A 20,143-nucleotide genomic window follows, 5' to 3' on the forward strand; every position below is an offset into this window, starting at 1 on the left:
GCATGAGATTGGAGATCATTTAAAGCTGAAATAAAATATTTTTCGATTATATTTTGATCATATATTGTGGAAATATGTTGACATAATTTCATCATTTGACTAGAAATAAAAATTGGATAACCATTGATAAGATTATAAATGAGTTTACCAAAAGATAAAAAAGTTTTTTGAGTGCTCTCTTTTTTAAAAAATAAAGGTAAAAAAGAAGCAAACCTGACAGCAGAACCTTTATATGCTAGGTCTATCCATGAGGAAATGAATGGGATTAATTGATCATTAATCATATCTTCAGTCATATTATTAATAAAAGTCGGAATTGCTTCAATAAAGTCTGGCTGTGCACCATCTTTATCTTGTACTATGTTTTGGATAAGGAGTGGAAGATCATTGATTGTGTAAAAGCGAAATCCTAAAATTTCTCCCAAGTCAAATATAAGACGTTAATTTCTATTCATTGATTTTGGGGCGCTCCAATATTACGAAGTTTATGAAAAAGTGGTAATGAACAAAAATGAAAAATTTTTTTTGGACAAACTTGAACGAATTATATTTAACATTGATAAAGAAAATATTAGTTTAGCAGTCCAAAAAACAATGGTTTTTTTTAATCCCAAATATTCATATTCATTTAACTTTGTTATCAGTAATATGATTTATTATGCATTTTGTTCACAAAGAAATACTTTTGAAACATACTTAAAATATTTAGGATTAATTCAAATAGAAGAAAAATTATCCAAAAATTGTTTCAAAATTATTAACTTTTTTAAAAATTGTATTTGTAAAATCGAATCACAAGAAGCAAATTATATAATTGAAGAAATGTTTAAACGAGGATATAAAATTAAAAAGAGTATTCAGAAAACAGTTTTAAATCCTTTTACAGAAAATTATGAAGAACTTTCAAAGAATGATTTTGAACTTCATAAGCAATTAATTGATGAAGGAGTTAATCCAAATGAAATTGCCAAAACAATTCGAAATGATGAAATCGAAAAACTTCAAGAAATATCATCGCGAAGGAATTTTAGTTATAATCAAAAAATAGATAAATCAATTTATGAAAGATGTTCTTTATAAATACGAAAAATGTTACTTTAATTGATTATGCAGCATTCTTTGGATCAATTAAATGTTTTAAATTTTTGCTTATCAATGGTGCAAAATTAACAAACACAGCTAAATATGCAGTTGCAGGTGGAAATGAAGAAATTATTCATTTATGTGAACAAAATCATTCATCTTTTAATAATGCTTATGAAACAGCAATTGAATTTCATCGAAATGATATCTTTAAATATATTTATGAAAATAAAACTGTTGAAAACAATAATTTAGAAGAACTTGAGTTAGTAAATAAATGTATAGAATATTACAATTTTGAACTTCTCTTATTTTTGGAAAAAAAAGATTTGAGTTTACTAAACCTCATTATTAAATCAATTGTATCTGGAAATTATTTCATTGTAATTCATTTTCTCAAAAAATATCCATACAAAATATGTTTATCTGAAATCACAACATTTAATGGGAATGAAGAACTTTTTATTTATCTTGTACGTCATAATTATTTTATTAACAACAATAAAATTGTTTTCTAATTTTGTTCAAAAATTATTTTTAAAATTTGATATTTGTAAATAATATTTGGAATTTTTTTAAGTTTAAGACTGTCTTCTTAAATGCAATTCGCAATGATAATCATGAATTATTGAGATTTCTTCTTAATAATAATATGTATAATGTTAAAGCTACGGATATTTCTTTGTTTTCTTTGAAGTTTGTCTCATCGTTTTAATGTTTCGATAAAAAATTTGGGAATTTTTCAAATTATTTAACACAGCTCTTATTTTGGCTTCTGTTAGAGGTAATAGAAAGATAATCTCAAAACTTCTTGAACAAAATGGAATTGATATACTTGCAAAAAATGTTTGTTTGCTTTATTTCATATTTATTTTAATGATTTGTTATTTAACGTTAGTACTTGGAAATAATTTAAAATATTTGAAGACGCTCTTGTTATTGCATCTCAATATGGTAATACAAATTTAGTCAAATTACTTATTGAAGAAAAAATTATTAAATTAATTTCCAAAGATGTTTGTTTTTCATGTTTGATCTTTGTTTATTTTGTTTAGGGTGTGTTTCAATAATTGCTGGATCTTTTTTAATATTTAAATATTCAACGTATGGAAATGCTCTTTTAAAAGCATATAACAACAAAGAAATAGTTCAATTACTGCTTCAGAAACATATATTTACATATTTTAATATCAATCATCAAGATATTTGTTTATTTTATTTTATATTTATTCTAATTATTTGAAATTTCAAAATAATATTTGGAAATTTAATACAGCACTTATATGGGCAATTGAAAAATGTCGCATAGAAACAGTTAAATTACTTCTTGAACAAGATGACATTGATATCAATAAAGAAATTTAATTTTTATAATTGTATCTTAAATGAATTATCTAATGTTTCGAAATAATTTTTGGAAATTATTTAAATTATTTGGCACACCACTTATAATTGGATCGAGAAAAGGTTATGTAGAAATAGTTAAATTTCTTCTTGAACAAAATAAAATTAAAGTTGATATTAAAGATATTTATTTATTTTATTTTATATTTATTTTAATAATTTAGAAATAAATACTAATATTTGGAAATAATTTAAAATATTTGATACAGCACTGAGAGTAGCAACATCTCATAGGCATAAAGAAATTGAAAAATTACTACGTGAGAAACTTCGTATTTACCATCAAACGAAAAAAAACCGAAAAGGAAAAAGAATTCATGATATAAGGTAATAGATATTGAATCAATTAACACCAGTTAAAAAAGCTCAATCACAAAATAAATAATCAAAATCAATTAAAAATGTCATTTATTTTCATTCAAATAATTTAAATTTGATTGGGAAAATATAATCTAGTTTTCCATCCTTTAAAGTTATCTAGATATTTCTCATTGAATCATTTATTTTATTTAATAAAAAATATTTTACAATTTGTTTGGTTTGAATTTACACATTTTTCGGGCAACTCTAAAAACGATGGAGAACGTTAAGATAAAGCAAAAGAACTTTTTGAGTGATTGTTATGTCATAATCATGGTTTGAATGTTCAAAAATTGCAATGATAAAATAACGATACGTATTCAAACACCTGCCCAAACTAGACTTGGTTGAATTGTTTAAAATTAAAGTTCGATCATGTTTACCACGATTTATAATACTCACATAACTTAAGGACAAAACTGATGTTCAAAAAAATGCCTTTATCGTAATGTTTAATATTATCTGATTTACAATTTTTTTTTTTTAATTTTTCTGGAATGAATTCGTTTGTATTAAAACGCTTTTATTGTAAAATATCATTTTTTAAGATTGTGTCATATAATGTCACTTACTTATGTTGTTTCCTAAATTAAAATATTATTTAAATAATAAATAAAAGTTATATTCGACACACATGCTTTATATAACCTTGTAAAGAAAAGTTTATTTATGAATTTTAATCAAATAAAAAAAATTACGAAATAATTTTATTCGAAGGTGATTTTGTAATTTGAAAAGGAACTAAAACGATGAAAATAAAAATTTCTGAGAGCTCAGAATATTTACATTTAATTCAGTTTGAACATGTATTTTTTGAATGTATTGTCTTCGGCAAGACAAACACTCTGACTTGATTTTATCCAGCCAAGTATACACAGAAACCGCACGACCACATTGATAAGTTTTTGAATGGGTTTTATAGGACTGAAAAATCAGTTTAATTTGTTGTTGTGATGTCATGCTCTTTTAAAGCAAATACATTAAACAATGAAGCAAACCAAAAGCCAGAAGAAAGTACCCCTACTAGGGTTACACGTGGCCGTCCACATTGGGTTTCCGATTATGATTCATTCACTCAGGCTTGGACTGCTGACTGGCAAAAATGTTCCACAAGAAGAAATGTTGGAGGAACTCAGAAATGTAAGTGGACCCCTGAAGAAGATTTAATTTTGAAAAATTTTGTTGAAACTCATGGTACTCGCTGGTCTTTAATTCAAAGCTTTTTGCCAAATAGAACCGGAAAACAATGCAGGGAAAGATGGATGAATTACTTTGCACCTGGATTATCGAAAAACGATTGGACATCTGAAGAAGATCTGTTTTTACTCAAACGTCAATCAGAAGTTGGAAATAAGTGGTCATTAATTAGCCAACAATTGCCAGGAAGATCCTCTTCTGCTGTTAAAAATCGATGGAATTGGCTTCTTAGACGTGGAATTCCAACACACCTTACAGAGTTCCAAAACATCATCTCACAAAAAGGTAATGGAAGCGTTTCAACGACCAAAGAAGCACCCAAATTTTCATCATTTTTCGAAAAGGATTTATACGTAGATGTTGGAGACGTTGATTTCAACGATTTTCTCAACTTAGAAACATTCCAATTTTATTAAATACAGTAAATTGGATGGTTTAAAGCTATTTTATTTCATATTTTGTTTTCTGTTATTTACATCGTCCTCTTTATTCAATTTTTTTATCAAATATCTATCGGTTTTATTGAATTGAAGTAACGATGGACAACACATCACTTGTTATTTTACATGAAACTTTTTCACCGTATTTTATTTCGACTTTTTGTACTGCTATCAGAATTTCTGGGTTGCAAAATTTGTTCATCGTCAAAAGGAGTTAGGAAACTTTTTCAATTGTCAATTTTGATTTACTCACAATTTGTTGTTTATTAACAGTGAATTTCGGCCGATATTTCATAAAATTGAATAAAAATAAAAGTTATAACATGTGAAATGTACTGTAAAAAAACTTTCACAACAATTGCTACGGGGACTTCATATAAGGATAAAATGAATAAAAAAATTACTTAAAGCTAAGGTAATGGAAAATATTTCATGTAATTTTTCCTTTTTCACATCAGAAATAGTTTCAAAAAATAAATCAAAATCCTGGTTTAGATTTTATTATGAAGTATATATGATATGTTTTAGCAAAATTATGAAGAAAAAAAGCATTCTTTGAGGAAATGTTAGCAGAAGAAGACAATTTTTTACTTTGTTTCTGCTTTTTGAGTTATTATTTCGTCTATTAAATCTGAATTTTATCTCAATCAAAATATTTGTATGTTTAATTAAACTAAATTTTATTCTGGATTAAATGAAAAATGATCAATATTGAGGCTTCCCATTATAGGTAGTTTAAGTTTTTATTTAAAAGAAATTTTATTCTAAGTCGTCCTCACTCGACATACTTCATTTACAACCAAAGTTTTCCATGGCTGGACCAATTTTTATCATTTTAGTTTCCTTGTGAGAATTTATACACTTCAAAACAAAGGTCAAATACATAAACAAATATTTTCAACGTCCAAATTGATATCTTTTTTTGTTTATAAGTAATTTTACAATTTCGATATTATTATATTGACATTAAAGGTGTTTAAAACAATAAAAATAAATTACAATAAATTCGTAAAAACTGAAAACATTTCTGATAAATATCATTATATTTGCACCTTTTTCAAGAAGTATTTAGAATTATTTTTGCAATTTCATTTGGATTAACACCTTCTTTAACATATTTCTTATGAAGTTCCCAATCATTTGCTTTAAGTTTTTCAATATTTGCATCGAATATTTCTTCGATTTTCTTAATTGCATCAAATCAATTAAATAGACCTGAGCTTATTTTATTACAATGTATAAAATAATTTGAGAATATGGATTTGCATTTACTTTCATCAATTATCCCTTTACTAATCATTTTCTCAATTAAGGAAAATTGTTCTTGTGTATAAGGAGATATGTAAATTAAATAGTTGGAAAATATTTTTTTGATTTTATTTTTATCATTATCTTTGTACATTTGCTCTTCTTTTAACTGAAGTGATTCTAAATAATTGAAGTATATATCACTAGCACATTAGGTTGAAACAAATATAGAAAAAACTAATATTGATATAGCAACATTGTATGAATGGATAAAATCGAGTTCTATAAGTTCCAATGTTTCTTCAACTGAAGTATCAAGATTTTCATTTAACTTAAATATAATTTGCGTTATTGCAATTAGCTTTAGCAATTTCAGTGGATTGAATGTTGGTGAAAATATAACAACAATTGATGGATTTTCAACTTGCTTAACAAAACATATCATGTCATCAAATTTAATAAGAAAACGTAAAATATAAGGGTAATGATTTCAACGATACGTATTTGTGTACACAAATAAACCACAGAAATCAAACACCAAACGAAGTCATTGACTTTTTGATACTTATCGTTCCTAACCGTAAAATGTTTTGTCACTTTTATACGATACAGAGGTTATTTCCATTAAGTAAATCATTGCAAACTATAATCCACTTGAATAGCATAAATTTTCGATCTCTTAACACAATAAGCCAATCTGGTGTGTTATAAAAATGTTTGTTATGATGTTAAAAAATATAAGAATATTTCTTTGCATTTTCTTTGTTGCATCCTTTTCTATTTCATGAAAAAATTTGGAATTTGTAAATATAAACATAACAATATGACCACAAAAATGTTTCTATTTATTGGCATTATATTTTTGTTTCAGAAACCTTCAGATTATTTTTTTACATTTTCTAAAAATTTACTAAAATCCATTTTTTTATAACACAAACATTTTCTCAAAGCTTCAAATAATTACAAAGAAAAAAAAATAAAATAAAATTTTCTTTGTAACTATTAAAGTTTAAATTTTTCTTCTTTTTCCAGCAAAAAACATTCAAACAAAGCTTGTTAAAATTACGTTTAGAATTTCAAAATTTTTGTTGGGGATTGATGAACATATTCCTTAGAGATATCTCGTCAAAACTCCAAAGGGTACAAGTAGATCCTTCCGTGACTCCTCATGAGATCTCGAAAATGCTCAACATGATTCCATCAAATGAATCTATCTTAACGTACGTGAAGAACGGAGAGATCTTAAGCCCGTACCTAACCATAGGATTTCAAGGAATTGTGGAAGGTGATACAATCCATGTGATTTCCCGCAAATTGAATACGAAACAAAAGACATTCTCTTTTTGTAATGAATTCCAGAAAAGGATGAGAAGGTATGAAACGGAGAGCAACGACCAATTTAGGGAGATACTTCGGTTAGCAGATCTGTACCTCATTCAGTTTGAATTCGGAAAATCAATGGATAATGTCTTTCGACAGAACATTGAATCAAGCTCTTTTAGAAACAGTGAAGTGCAGCTAGGGTTTCAAACCAAAAACTCTTTCACTGAGACAGATGATAATATGATTCAAGATTTTATATCTGATAAGCCATTACCTACATGCTGGAATATAGACGACTGACTTGTCATGTCCGGAATTCGAAGCTGGTGACGAAATGCGCGAACACATCAAGAAGTGAACTAATTAACCTCACTTCCTCCAATTCAATTTTGTGTTAGATTAACGGTTTCTCGTAGAATGCCGCCAAACATATTATAACGAATGTATCATCTTTGGAAGACTTACATTTAATAAAGATAGAAATAGTTAATAAGTGTTTTATTAAAAAAATAATTTTTCATTTAATTTTTCATATTAAATTCGAAGTTGAATATATATGCGAATCATTGCGATTTTGGGCATATTGATGTTGTTGAGAAGCTTCTTGAAAAAGATATTAATATTAACTTAAAAGATATTAATTTTTTATATTTCGTGTTGATTCATATGTTTCAAAGTTATATAATAATAATTGGAGTTAAATCTTATAATATGGTTCAGCACTTTATGAAGCATGTAAATATAGTCATATATCATCTTTATCTATAAACACTTTAGTTATTTCTTCATATCTACTTTCAATAGCATTATAAAATGGTGTTTCAAAGATAATCAAAAAATTCCAAAAATTATACAAAAACATCAAAAATTAAAAACATATTTTAAATCATCAGCATTATTAAATAATGTTAGAAGACTATATTCAAGTTGTGACCTTGATAATTATCTGATAGTGTTTTATCCGAATCAAGAAGATATTCAATGATTTCATCTAACAACGCCTCTGATTTTGGCGCCAATATATTCTTTTTCAATGTTGTTGATAAGGTAATAATAAAATTAGCCATTGAATCATGAGTAAAATGAAGTTGTTCATGTGATTTAAAGAAGCTATAGATTTGTTTGAAAACCGCAAAATTAACATAAAAAGTCGTTTTTGTTGTAAAAGCAACTTCGTTTTTCAATGGATAACGATCATAACCACTTGCAAATACTTGAAAAAATATGTCAAATTAATGAAATAAAATTGTTTAGAAGCACTTGCGGTGGACAATTCCTGGACCGGCTTCGTTGTATTCGTCACGTGTGATAACCATTTGTGGGAATGTGGCAAGGGAGGCAAGGATGGAGCCACCGATCCAAACTGCGTACTTACGTTCTGGTGGGGCGACGACTTTGATCTTCATTGTTGGTGGTGCGAGGCGGACCATTTCCTTCTCCATACGTTCTGGGAGACCTTCGAACATTGTGGTACCACCAGAAAGAACAATGTTAGCGTAGAGATCCTTACGGACATCGATATCACATGCCATGATGGAGTTGAAGAGGGTTTGATCAATACCTTCGAATTCGAAGCCATTGAAGTGTGGCTTGAAAAGAAGTTCTGGGCACCTGAAGCGCTCGTTGGCGATGGTGATGACGTTGCCATCTGGAAGTGTGTATGAGATGTCGCATTCGGATGTTGTGGCGGCCTTGTTCATTTCTTCGTCGAAATCAAGTGCAACATATGCGTGCTTCTCCTTGATATCACGAACAATTTCCTTTTCGGCGGATGTTGTGAAGGTGTAACCACGTTCGTTAAGGATCTTTTGGAGGTAGGCTGTGAGATCACGACCGGCAAGGTTGATACGCATGATGGCGTGTGGAAGGGAGTAACCTTCGTAGATTGGAACTGTGTGGGAAACACCATCACCTGCATCGAAAACGATACCGGTTGTACGACCTGAGGAGTAAAGGGAAAGAACGGCTTGGATACCAACATAAAATGCTGGAACGTTGAATGTTTCGAATTGGAGTTGGATCATCTTTTCACGGTTGGCCTTTGGGTTCATTGGGGCTTCTGTAAGAAGAACTGGATGTTCAGCTGGGTCAACACGTAATTCGTTGTAGAATGTGTGGTGCCAGATCTTTTCCATATCGTCCCAGTTGGTAACGATACCGTGTTCAATTGGGTACTTAAGGATAAGGATACCTGCCTTAGCGCATGCTTCATCACCAACATACGTATCCTTGTTTTGACCACCTGCGATTGTTTGGACATACTTTGGACGACCAACAATGGATGGGAAAACTGAGCGTGGTGCTTCATCACCAGCGAAACCAGCCTTGCACATACCGGAACCATTATCGATAACTAATGTTTGAACTTCGTCTTCAGCCATGAAAACTAAAATGAGGTGATAAGCCGGTGATGTGAATTTGAATGGTGTAAAGCGGACAATATCAAATGGCGGCATATATTAACGGTCAGTGAAAAGAAATTTGTGTTTGGTTGGCGGTTTTGCATTCAATTCTTGGACAATTTTTATGTGTCTTGGAAAGAGGTTTAATTTCGTTTTTTATCTTATGAATAAATAATAACATTTGTTGCATTTGAATTAACATTTGGCTTGGATTTTAATATCGTTATATTCTATTGTTTTAAAATTTGGTTCAAAGATTAAGTTCGATCTTAATAAAATAATTTTTATTTTATCAGGAAAAACTTTATAATGACGCCTATTCTTTTACATGAATAATTTAGATGAATTTCCTGTTTTTGATTTAAAATCAACAAACAGTCGTGAAAAATGTTTCTGGAATAATTGAGTCCAAAATGATCGTTTAAAACGATAAAAAACTTTTGCAAATCTACAGCTGATTTTATATGATTAAATTTTCCTTCTTATTGATAAAGAAACGTAATAGTTTGGAAATAAAAAGTAGTATAAAATCTAAAAATTAAATCTTCAAATGAAAAGCACTGTCAACCAGCTTTCCCTCTTATAGATTTCTTTTTAATTTTAAAATTATTTGAACTTCAAGTATGTATTCAATTCTAAAGCCCAAAAAAGCATTTTGAAATTTTGGAGATTGCTCATAAAAAAATAAGATAACATAATTTGGAAAAGATAATTTTATTGAATAGAATGTGTATACTTATTTATTTATATTTTTTTTGCATTTAGTTCAGTGGAAAATGAAAAAAATTGATTTTCTGATTTGAAGCGACCGTTTATTTGGTTGAAAGCGTCTTGTTCGAACGATTTTTACCGTTTTTTGAAAGCACCGTTTGTCCTATCAATGTGACCTGACATTCAAACAGCTTTTCAATCAGTCGTTCAAAATTGAACGAAAAAGATTTTCAATGTTTTTATTCACTTTCTCATGTCCGAAAGACACGATGTAGGCATATACGCTGACTACGAAAAAAAGCGTGCAGAAGAATATGACTATGCTCTTGAAAAGCAAGTTCGTGAATGGATGGAAGCAGTTCTTGGAAGACCACTTGAAGGACCCTCATTCCGTGAAGCCTTAATGGACGGCTCTGCTGTTTGCGAACTTATCAACAAGCTATATCCTGGAATGATTCCAAAAATTCATAAATCACCATTAGTTATGTTCCGTCGTGAAAACTTTGGTTTCTTCCAAAATGCATGCGTTAAGATAGGATGTAAGGATAATGAAACAGCAGTTTTCGAGGATGTTTATGAAAATCGTAACATGAATCTTTTCTTAATCAATATTGTTTCTCTTGCAAGAAATACTCAATACAAACCAGGATACTCAGGCCCAATGCTTGCAGCAGCACAACCACCAGCAGCTGGACAAAAGCAAAACTTTACAAAGGAGCAATTAGCTAAAGGTTATTGCGGTCCAACTGCACAGCAAGCTGCAGCAGAACAAATGGGCAAGACAAAGGATCACTTCCGTTATGTTGAACACGGAATCGTTAGTAATCCTGATGAAAATCTTTATCATGGCAATAAGCATTAAACATTAAGTTTGGTGAAAATAGTTATTACTTGATTTTGTGGGTAAATTTTCATTCGTGGCGGTTCATTATGCCAAACAAAAAAATCCAATTATTGCTATATATATTTATAGTTTACACGATCACCCATTGGTTTAAATCTATATGCGAATACAAATGTTTTGATTCTTCTTCTGTTAAGATTTCGAGTCTTTTGATTTGCTTTTTGACATACTCTCTAATCGAAGGTCTTTTGGCTCCCATTGTCATTAAGAAGCTTAACAAAGCTGATTCGTCTGTTATTCCATTTGTTATTGTTATTGCCTCAATACATCTCAAACATAATTCATCTGAAACTTGATCAGTTAACAAGAACTCAGAAAACTCACGTAAGAACCCACGTTCCAAAGGAGCGCAAGAGGTTATTAATCTTGTTAATAACTCAGTAATAGTTGGCGTCATTTGAAGGAGTTTTTCCCTTAGAACGATCACCAACTTTTTCTGAAACTCGTCCGACTTTTTCAAAGATATCAGAACATTTAACGTTCGCTTTGTTGTTTTTTCTTCTGTCAGAATTGACTCAAGGAGTGCATCAGCCAGCATTGGCGCAGCAGTGTCTGATATCTGAGCGTTACAAATCTCAGGGATTGCTTCAGCAAACTCAGGTATGTTAAAGTCACAACCATCTAAAGAAGCAAAAAGAACTAAGTTATTTGGAGAAGGTGGAATTGAGCTTAAAAATTCTCGAATTTTCTCATGCGCTGATGGAAGCTTTAATAGGAACTTCGCAATGTTAATGTTTTGTTTGAGTGTTCCTTCTTCATATGGGAATCTTTCTGATATGAAACTTAGAAAAGGATCCAAATTAACTTTGGAATCAAGTTGATAAACGACATTAAGTAAATTACAAATACATGAAATAGCTTCACTCTGATCATCACCACCAATAAGTTCAAAATGAGCAGTAAGATTAACTAATAAAAGATCAATGCTTTCAAGTTCTGTGGTTCCCAAAGAACATTGTGGACGAAGACGATACGAAAATGTTGCATTTTTTGGAGGGAACAAATTTGGAAAAGTAAACTCCTTATAACTATGATATAAAGTGTTTTCTTTTGTTTGTGTGAATCGTAACATAACTTTAGAGATTACTTTTGTAAAGATAATCATGTCTTCAACTTTCATAGCATACTTTATCATTAAGGGAAAGAGCTCAAAAAGAGATGGAATGGGTTGGAGGTTTGGAAGAGATGCTATTTTTTCAAGTAGAAAGGCTGATTGTGATTTGATGGATGGATTTGGATTTGATAATTGAGCACTGATATGACGAACAAATAGAGACGCAAAGGGAGAACACTGCTGAGCAAATCTATTCATAATCCATGAAATTAAATTTTGTGCATGCTCACGGACTTTAGGATCGGGATGCCGAAGATGGTGTAATATTGAGGCAAGAATTTCACTTATTTTGGGTAAAAATAAATCTGTTGCTCTTGGTAAAAATGATAATAGACCTGTTAATCCAGATATTACTTTTTTATCGTTATCTGAATGACAGAGTAAAATCAAATCATTAAGTTGCTGTATATTTGGAAGTGATGGTTCTTCTTCAACATTTTCAAATTTTTGTTGAGTTGGAACACGTAATCTAGCAGTTTGTAAATCAATTTTTGTATGACTTAAATGCTTATGCTTTCCATGCCCGAGATTTGACTTCCTCCTCTTGAAATCTGCATTTTTATCTGATTTATTTTTCTTGTTTAGATTAACTTTACCCATTTTTTATGGAAGCGACCACAGTTTCTTTCTTGAAATCCAGATAAGTTTAAATGGAACTTAATAATTCTTGTTTGGACAAAGCCTTGTTTAGCTCAATTGTTGTGGTTTCTTTCCTCGCCTTTTACTAGGGAAGACTGCGGGCTAAATGGATGAAACTTTTCATCGGGCTCGAGCCGCAATTTTTTCGCGAGTTCGAATTACTGATGTATCATTTTTTTTGCTTCTAGAAATTTCTTAACGTTCTCTGGTTAAAATCACAAATCAAAAAATGAATATTATCTTAGATAAAATTGAAAAAAATGAAATATATAGAACCACATTAATGGACTTGTCATGTCCTATTTATCTTAAAGGTGACTCAATTTCTGGATATATTGTTATATCAAATCAAAAGGAAGAAAAATTTCCATATAAAAGGATTACTGTTAAACTCATTCCCCGCTACTCAATGGCAGGTAGCACGGTTATTGATGAACAGCAAATAATGGTCATTACGCCACCTATTCCAACTGGTAATGCAAAAGAATTCAAAGTCAAATTTGTTCTAAACAAGCCCAATATCAGAATTCCATCATATTTTGGTAAATTTTTCAAATTTACATATTATATTGAAGTCATTTTAAAGAAAAATATTCTTTATGAGGTAACTAAAACCTACGAAATTGTATTTCTTGATCCAGAGTCCATGGCTCTAGCATCAAATTATACAAAAACAGAAAAGATAGATTTTCGCCCAATTACCTTTGACTTAATTCTTGATCATACTCAATACAGCACGCAGGACAACATCACAGGTTTAATTAAGTTCCCCAAGAATGAGTTATCTGGGATTGAAAGTATTGATATCTCAATCTCATTAAAAGAAACACTTCGTGGAAGCAAATCGAACGAAGAGGAAATCCTCAGATATCAAGTTGTTGATGGCTGTCCTATGCCTGGGAGCAATATTTCCTTCATTATACAACTTGCGCCATATCAACTTTGGGTAACAAAATTCGATAATTCGAACAAATTAAATGCGCAATATTTCCTTCACGTCCTATTGTCCAGACATGGGAAGGATGGGACGTATGTCGAAAATGTGTGTAATGTCGCGTTGAATTTAATATATAAAAAGTTGGAAAATAAAGGAAAAAAATATTAACTAAAAATTTTATATTTGTTAACTTGTATATATTTGGCGTGTTATAAAATAAGTTTATAAAATGAGATTTTAATGGATAGCAATTTTAAATTTGGGAATATTTATAAAATTTTATGAATATGATAATAAAGTAATGATTTTTCATTCTGTTTCGTAATTTATTCCTTAAGTTGGGTTTCGTTCTTCATAATGCTCTGATAATTAACAAAGTTACATAAATATTGATATCTTGGATTCTCTTATATTGGATATTTATCTTATCACGATTTTTCATGCTGACATAAGTGAAAATATATCTCAAAAAAAGTTTTTATTTTTAAATGTTGTTAACTGTTTTCTTTTCTATACACATATCTTTGTTCATTTGCTTGAGTTTTTTTCCACATATTTCTAATTTTATGTATTCCAATATATCCAATTATGAATTAATGATATAAAATGGAATGGAAAGATAATTAATGCAATGAAAGATTAAAAAGTATTATAGCCAAAATCCTTAAAAAAATATTATATCGAAAATATATTTTATTACACATAAGTATACAATTAACACAATTAAAAATCCAGTTCACCCGAATCTATTGCGTATTGTTGAATTATCTGTACAATACTCTCTGCATCCGGTTCATCTGCCAAGATCCCAATAATTTCTGGCAATTTTTCAGCTCCTTCCTTTTTAGCCAAAATATCTCTAAAAGTACCAACTGCTGCTGCAATCATTCCTTCTTTGAGCTCAGGGCTCATATCATATTTCGACAGCACATCATAAGCTCTCATTGCGTAATAAAACTGTCCCGATTGATAACAATCAGCAGCGATAATATTGAGCAAAGCCTTTGATTCATCTGTAGTTGTTGCATCCAAATAAAGTTTCCATGCGTCATCAGCTTTGTTATTTTTGATGAAGCATTTACAGAGCCATTGTATATAATAAATCTCTTTCGTATATTGCGGAGATTTCACTGATAAAAAATATTTTTCAGCTTCAGAATATTTGGATAAAGCTGCAAGTGTCATAGCTTTATTATAATTATATTCATCTTCATCACTTTCATATTCTTCGATAGTGTTAAGAACTTTAAGTGCATCTGAATATTGTCCATTAATAAATTTGCTGCTTGCAAGTGCTTCTCTTCCAAGAATTGTATCTTTAACTTCTTTCATATTGCCGATTTTGGAGAAAAGATTTTTTGCTTCTTCAATCGATGTTAAATCTGATTGTAATTGTCCAATTGATAATAGTACTGATGCTTTAAGTATAGATTCATTAAGCTGAATCGGATTATAATCTTTTAGTAACGAATACGCTTCTAATGATTCATTCGATCGCATATGAAGAATCGCTAAGTTATACCGAGCTTCATTAAGTATTGGTACAAGTTTTGGGAGTATCGTAAACCCATCTTCGCCATTTTGAAAGATGCATAAGTTATGTGTAACAATACTATCAACGAAATCATATGATGAACTAGAAAACTTACGGATTTGAAGAAGTTGTGATTGCGCTATCTCAGAATCAAATAATTTGAGATAATCACATGATTTAAGGTTAAGTGCTATTGCAGAATCAGAGTTATCGCTTAGATATGTGTCAACTGATTCATTAGATTCTTCATATTGATCTAGCTTAAATTGACACATGGCAATGTATACATGAAGAGCTAGAAAATCGGGATGTTGGAGTAAAAGTCGTTGATAAATTTCAATGGATTCTTGATAATGAGATCGCATATAATGAACGGCTGCAAGCGAAAGCTGGTTCTCAAGTGTAGCGCCAAGTTGCGATTGTACTTTGAAAAATTCTTGCTCATCATTGGTTTGATGTGCAATGTGAAATAATAGACGGGTGCGAAAGTCGCATTGTGGTCCAAGAAATGCATAATGACGGGATTCATCAAAGTCTTTGTTATAAAAATGGCATGATGCTATATAAAGATTAAGAATTGTATTTTTTGGATCTTCTTTAAGTAATTTTTCATAAACTTCTATAGCATCAGAATATTGTCCTTGATGAAACAAACAATAGCCAAGCCAAAGGCTTTTTTCTTTTGTTAAAGGTTGTTTTAATTCTTCATTTATAAAATTGATAAATGTTGAAGCGCCTTTGTAATCACGTGCATCAATAAATTTTTGAATCATTTCATCATTACTTTCGATAACGCCTTTTGTTTCATTTTTTATTTTGTTAGACTTTTTTTTCGCTCCAACAATCATGAAAATTATACGTTAAGATTGATGAATTGACTATGTTTGCTTGTTTATATAAGAAAAGTGCCAATGGACGTTTAATTTCAAATTTCGGCTTGTGAAAGAAACAAAAAAGGTAAAATTAAAAAGAGACAATGCTAAAGAACTTGGTCAAATCAATGTCTCATTAAAAAAGAAGGTTCGTGATGCAGAAGCTCAAATTGATGAGCTCAAAAAACAAAATGAAATTTTAACTAATAAAATTAACCAACCAAATGAATCAAAAGCAGAAACGATCAAATACTTAAATGATCAAGTGAATACTATTAAAGAACAACAAAAAATATATTCAGAAAAAACAGAAACAATGAACCAAAAAATTAATGATTTAAACCAAAAGATTTCAGTTCTTGAAGAGAACAGAAGAACTCTCATTGCAAAAAGAACCGAACATGAAATGCGTCGTCGAAAACTTTCCGAAACTACACAAAAACTTCATAATCAAAGAAAACAAATCCAAAATATTATTAGTAATTTACTTAACACAGATAAAAAGCAAACGCAACTTGATGTATATGAATGGAAAAAGAAAAGTGTTTCGATTTCACATGAAATCAAAGAAATGGAATCCAAATTAAAAAATATTGAAGCCAAATCACAAAAAATTCATCAAAATATTTCTGACCTAAATCAAAGAAAAGAAAAGCTTCAGGTTATTATTGATAAATGGAAAGGAAAGTTAGAACATAAAATCACTCCATCTGAGTCTTTATCAGAGCTACTCAAAAGTTATGAAAAAACTTTAGCGGAAAACAAAGGAGCTCAAACAAAGGAGCTAGAAATCGAGCTCAAAGAAAAAATTGAAGCAAATAAGATGTTAGAAGAAAAAATAGCCAAACAAAAAAAGAGCAATCTCCAAAGAATACGCAAGACACAACAGTTTTTGGCTGAAATAAAAAATCAAAATTTGATAGCATATGAAAAAACAAACATCGAAGAGCAAAACTTATTGAACCAAACCAACGAAATTCAAAAAAAGCAACAAATGTCATCATGAATTGAGTGCTTTTACGAATAGTCAGTACATGCAAAAGTGACAATACAAAATATGTTTTGCTAAGCTTTTTATTCCCTTTTTCATTTTTTGGAAAAATTAAGAACTCTATTAATAGGACCAAGAATAGAAATACTTTCTTCTTTAAATAAAATTATAATTTGCGTTAATCAATTAATTTTTTTTTTCCTCTTAAGCATATTTTGATTTTTTACTGTTTACTAGAAAGTGGGTTCTTTTCACTATTTTGATTTCTTCTCTGTGTTGCAAAATCCAAATTTAGAATAATGGGAAATTAACCTTTTTATCTCGTTCAAATTTCAATGATTTACATGTGTTGTCACTTTTGGATTCCTGAGAATGGAACTAAACTGGGTCAAAAACTTCCTTTCCTTTCCATCTTCATATGTTTTTGTAGATGTAGAGGTTGCATTTTTGAAGGAATTCCTGGAAAATTTTACAACAGCAAATTCTCTTATAACGGATCTTGAAGAAGCAAAAAATTTAATATTAACTTCAACAGAAGAAGAGGTACAATCAGCACCCCAGCCTATCCAATTCCAAGCTGAAATCCTCTATGGACTTGCACATGCCAAATATTTACATACACCTGAAGGTCAAGAGAAAATGATTTCAAAACAAAAAAATAAAATTTTCATGCATTGCCCACGCCTCTCTTGCGAACGTACCATTTGTTTTCCGTGCGGTGTATCAGACATACCACAAGAATTAACGATCAAAATGTATTGTCCTAATTGTCATGAAATATATAATGTCTCAGATGAATTAATTTCTAAAATAGATGGAGCATACTTTGGCTTGAATTGGCTTGAAAGCGTTTGTCAATCACATCCCGAACTTCGGCTAAGCAATCAGACACAAGAATATGTTCCAAGGATTTATGGATTTAGAATATATCAGCCGCCTGAGGCACCACTAGAAGAGAAACAAATAAACGAATAAAAGTTATTTATATTAATTTTATGGAAAATATTTGGATCACTTATTAATTAACTTATGAGTTATAAAACTGTAAATTATAATTTATAATTTCCCTACAAATAATTTTTTTGATAATAATATAGATAATAATTATTCTAATTATAATAGTTTAATAATTATATTAAACTAGAAGTGGGTTAATAATGTTATGTTTCAGAAGAATATTTGGAAATTATTCTGAAACATTGAACACATCACTTATGAAAGCATCTAATAATGGTAATCTAGAAATAGTTAAATTACTTCTTGAACATGAAGGAGTTGTTATTACAGGTTACGATCTATGTTTATTATATAATGGGTTTAACCGTTTTAAATAAAAAGTGATATAACCTCAAATGAAACAAAAATATATTATTTAATAAACAATATTTTTTAAAATTAATCGAATAATTTATTATGAAAATAGCTTTTTAATTTTATAATATTATATTCAAAATTTGAAGAGGAAATCAAAAAATTAGAGAAATTAATTATTTATTTTTGGAGCTTCTACCTTCTTGCGATATTGATATGAATTAATTTCCAGATATTGACTTCAATCATCGAATCATTTATTATGATATTTTGTTTTCTTTATTTTTGATTTTGTGTGTAATCTGTAGTTAGAATATTTATGTTTTCCAAATACAAAATATTATTTTATTAATTATTGTTTACTCGAAGTTAATAAAATAGAATGTAAATTATATCATTAATTAATATTAAAAAAGTTAGTTAGAGCTTCGCTCAAAAAGTTGTATCACTTGTTGAATATTTTTTTGTACTGGCAATTGTATTTTCTCACAAATATTTTGGACATTTTTATTGATGGAACTTTCGAAATCATTAGAATCAATTGTCTTTAATCTCAACGAAAAAAATTTCGAAACATCAGTCCAAGAAACAATTAATTTATTTGTAGATAGGCTACCATATACATTTAACTATCTTGTTTCTAGACTTATTTATTCAGCTTTTGTATCTCAATCAAATAATGAAAATATATATATTAAATATTTATTAACTTTGAAAGAAAAAGAAGATGAAAAAGATAAAAACAAAAGTGAAACTGAAGCTAATCTTGTTCAAATCTTTTGTGAATATTTACTGAAAATAGAAAAGCAAGAATCATATTTCCTTCTTGAAAAGATGATCGAAGAAAAAATACTTGAACCATCTTCAGTGATGAACATGAACACATTATATTTTTCTCAATATAAAACAAAAGAAGAAATAAACAAACTAAGGAACAAATATCCAAAACCGCAATTCTTTGAAGAATTTATTTCAGCACTTGATGAATTATCAAAAGATGATTGGAAGCTTCATATGCAATATGTAAAAGAAGGAGTTAATCCATTAGAAATTGCAAAAGTACTTCGAAATGATGATTTAGAAAAGCTTCAAGAAATATCATCAAATAATGAATTTGACTTTAATCAAATAATTGAGTCATCACTTTATGAAAGATGTTCATTTATTAATACTAAAAATGTTTCGTTGATTGATTATGTAGCATTTTTTGGTTCGATTAAATGTTTTAAATTTTTATTATTAAATAATTCGAATATTAAAAATACATCTAAATATGCAATCGCAGGTGGAAACTTAGAAATTATTCATTTATGTGAACAAAATAATTCATCATTTACAGAAGCATATGAAACAGCAATAGAATTTCATCAAAATGAAATTTTTCATTATCTTTATGAAAATAAAACTGGGAAAATTTCTAATGACAGAAAAAATTCATCTCCAATTTTTTCTTTCACAAAATCGAATTCCAATATCGAAAATCAAGATAATTGCAATTTAAGTGAAGAAAATTTAATATATCTTGGGAAAAAATGTATAGAATTTAATAATTATGAAATCTTCATGTTTTTAGAAAAAGAAGGAATGAAAATAAATAATGAAATTATAGAAGAAATAGCATCAAAAGGAAATACATTCATAATAGAAAGTGATATAGAAAGTCAACAAATTCC

At 29.2% G+C, this 20,143-nt stretch overlaps 7 protein-coding genes across 7 annotated transcripts; 4 read left to right on the forward strand and 3 right to left on the reverse strand.

The window, feature by feature from the left end:
- Positions 1-3,800: 3,800 nt before the first annotated feature.
- On the forward strand, positions 3,801-4,460 carry GO595_003820 (Myb-like DNA-binding domain containing protein; the record flags this gene model as incomplete). Its single annotated transcript, XM_067916883.1, has 1 exon — positions 3,801-4,460. One exon carries the CDS (start codon positions 3,801-3,803, stop codon positions 4,458-4,460), a length of 660 nt encoding a protein of 219 aa, XP_067776107.1.
- Positions 4,461-8,305: 3,845 nt separating this feature from the next.
- Positions 8,306-9,436, reverse strand: GO595_003821 (actin; the record flags this gene model as incomplete). The annotated part of the gene is made up of 1 exon (XM_067916884.1): positions 8,306-9,436. One exon carries the CDS (start codon positions 9,434-9,436, stop codon positions 8,306-8,308), a length of 1,131 nt encoding a protein of 376 aa, XP_067776108.1.
- Positions 9,437-10,421: 985 nt separating this feature from the next.
- GO595_003822 (muscle-specific protein 20-like protein) lies at positions 10,422-11,030 on the forward strand (the record flags this gene model as incomplete). Its single annotated transcript, XM_067916885.1, has 1 exon — positions 10,422-11,030. The coding sequence occupies one exon, from the start codon at positions 10,422-10,424 to the stop codon at positions 11,028-11,030; it is 609 nt and encodes a 202-aa protein (XP_067776109.1).
- Positions 11,031-11,142: 112 nt separating this feature from the next.
- Positions 11,143-12,786, reverse strand: GO595_003823 (uncharacterized protein; the record flags this gene model as incomplete). Its single annotated transcript, XM_067916886.1, has 1 exon — positions 11,143-12,786. The coding sequence occupies one exon, from the start codon at positions 12,784-12,786 to the stop codon at positions 11,143-11,145; it is 1,644 nt and encodes a 547-aa protein (XP_067776110.1).
- Positions 12,787-13,234: 448 nt separating this feature from the next.
- GO595_003824 (uncharacterized protein) lies at positions 13,235-13,930 on the forward strand (the record flags this gene model as incomplete). The annotated part of the gene is made up of 1 exon (XM_067916887.1): positions 13,235-13,930. The coding sequence occupies one exon, from the start codon at positions 13,235-13,237 to the stop codon at positions 13,928-13,930; it is 696 nt and encodes a 231-aa protein (XP_067776111.1).
- A 555-nt stretch (positions 13,931-14,485) lies between these two features.
- GO595_003825 (TPR Domain containing protein) lies at positions 14,486-16,144 on the reverse strand (the record flags this gene model as incomplete). The annotated part of the gene is made up of 1 exon (XM_067916888.1): positions 14,486-16,144. The coding sequence occupies one exon, from the start codon at positions 16,142-16,144 to the stop codon at positions 14,486-14,488; it is 1,659 nt and encodes a 552-aa protein (XP_067776112.1).
- Positions 16,145-17,531: 1,387 nt separating this feature from the next.
- GO595_003826 (Casein kinase II subunit beta) lies at positions 17,532-18,134 on the forward strand (the record flags this gene model as incomplete). Its single annotated transcript, XM_067916890.1, has 1 exon — positions 17,532-18,134. One exon carries the CDS (start codon positions 17,532-17,534, stop codon positions 18,132-18,134), a length of 603 nt encoding a protein of 200 aa, XP_067776113.1.
- Between the last annotated feature and the right edge of the window lie 2,009 nt (positions 18,135-20,143).

Source organism: Histomonas meleagridis (assembly GCF_020186115.1).
Source record: "Histomonas meleagridis strain 2922-C6/04-10x chromosome Unknown contig_23, whole genome shotgun sequence".
Classification (NCBI taxonomy): Eukaryota; Parabasalia; order Tritrichomonadida; family Dientamoebidae; genus Histomonas; species Histomonas meleagridis.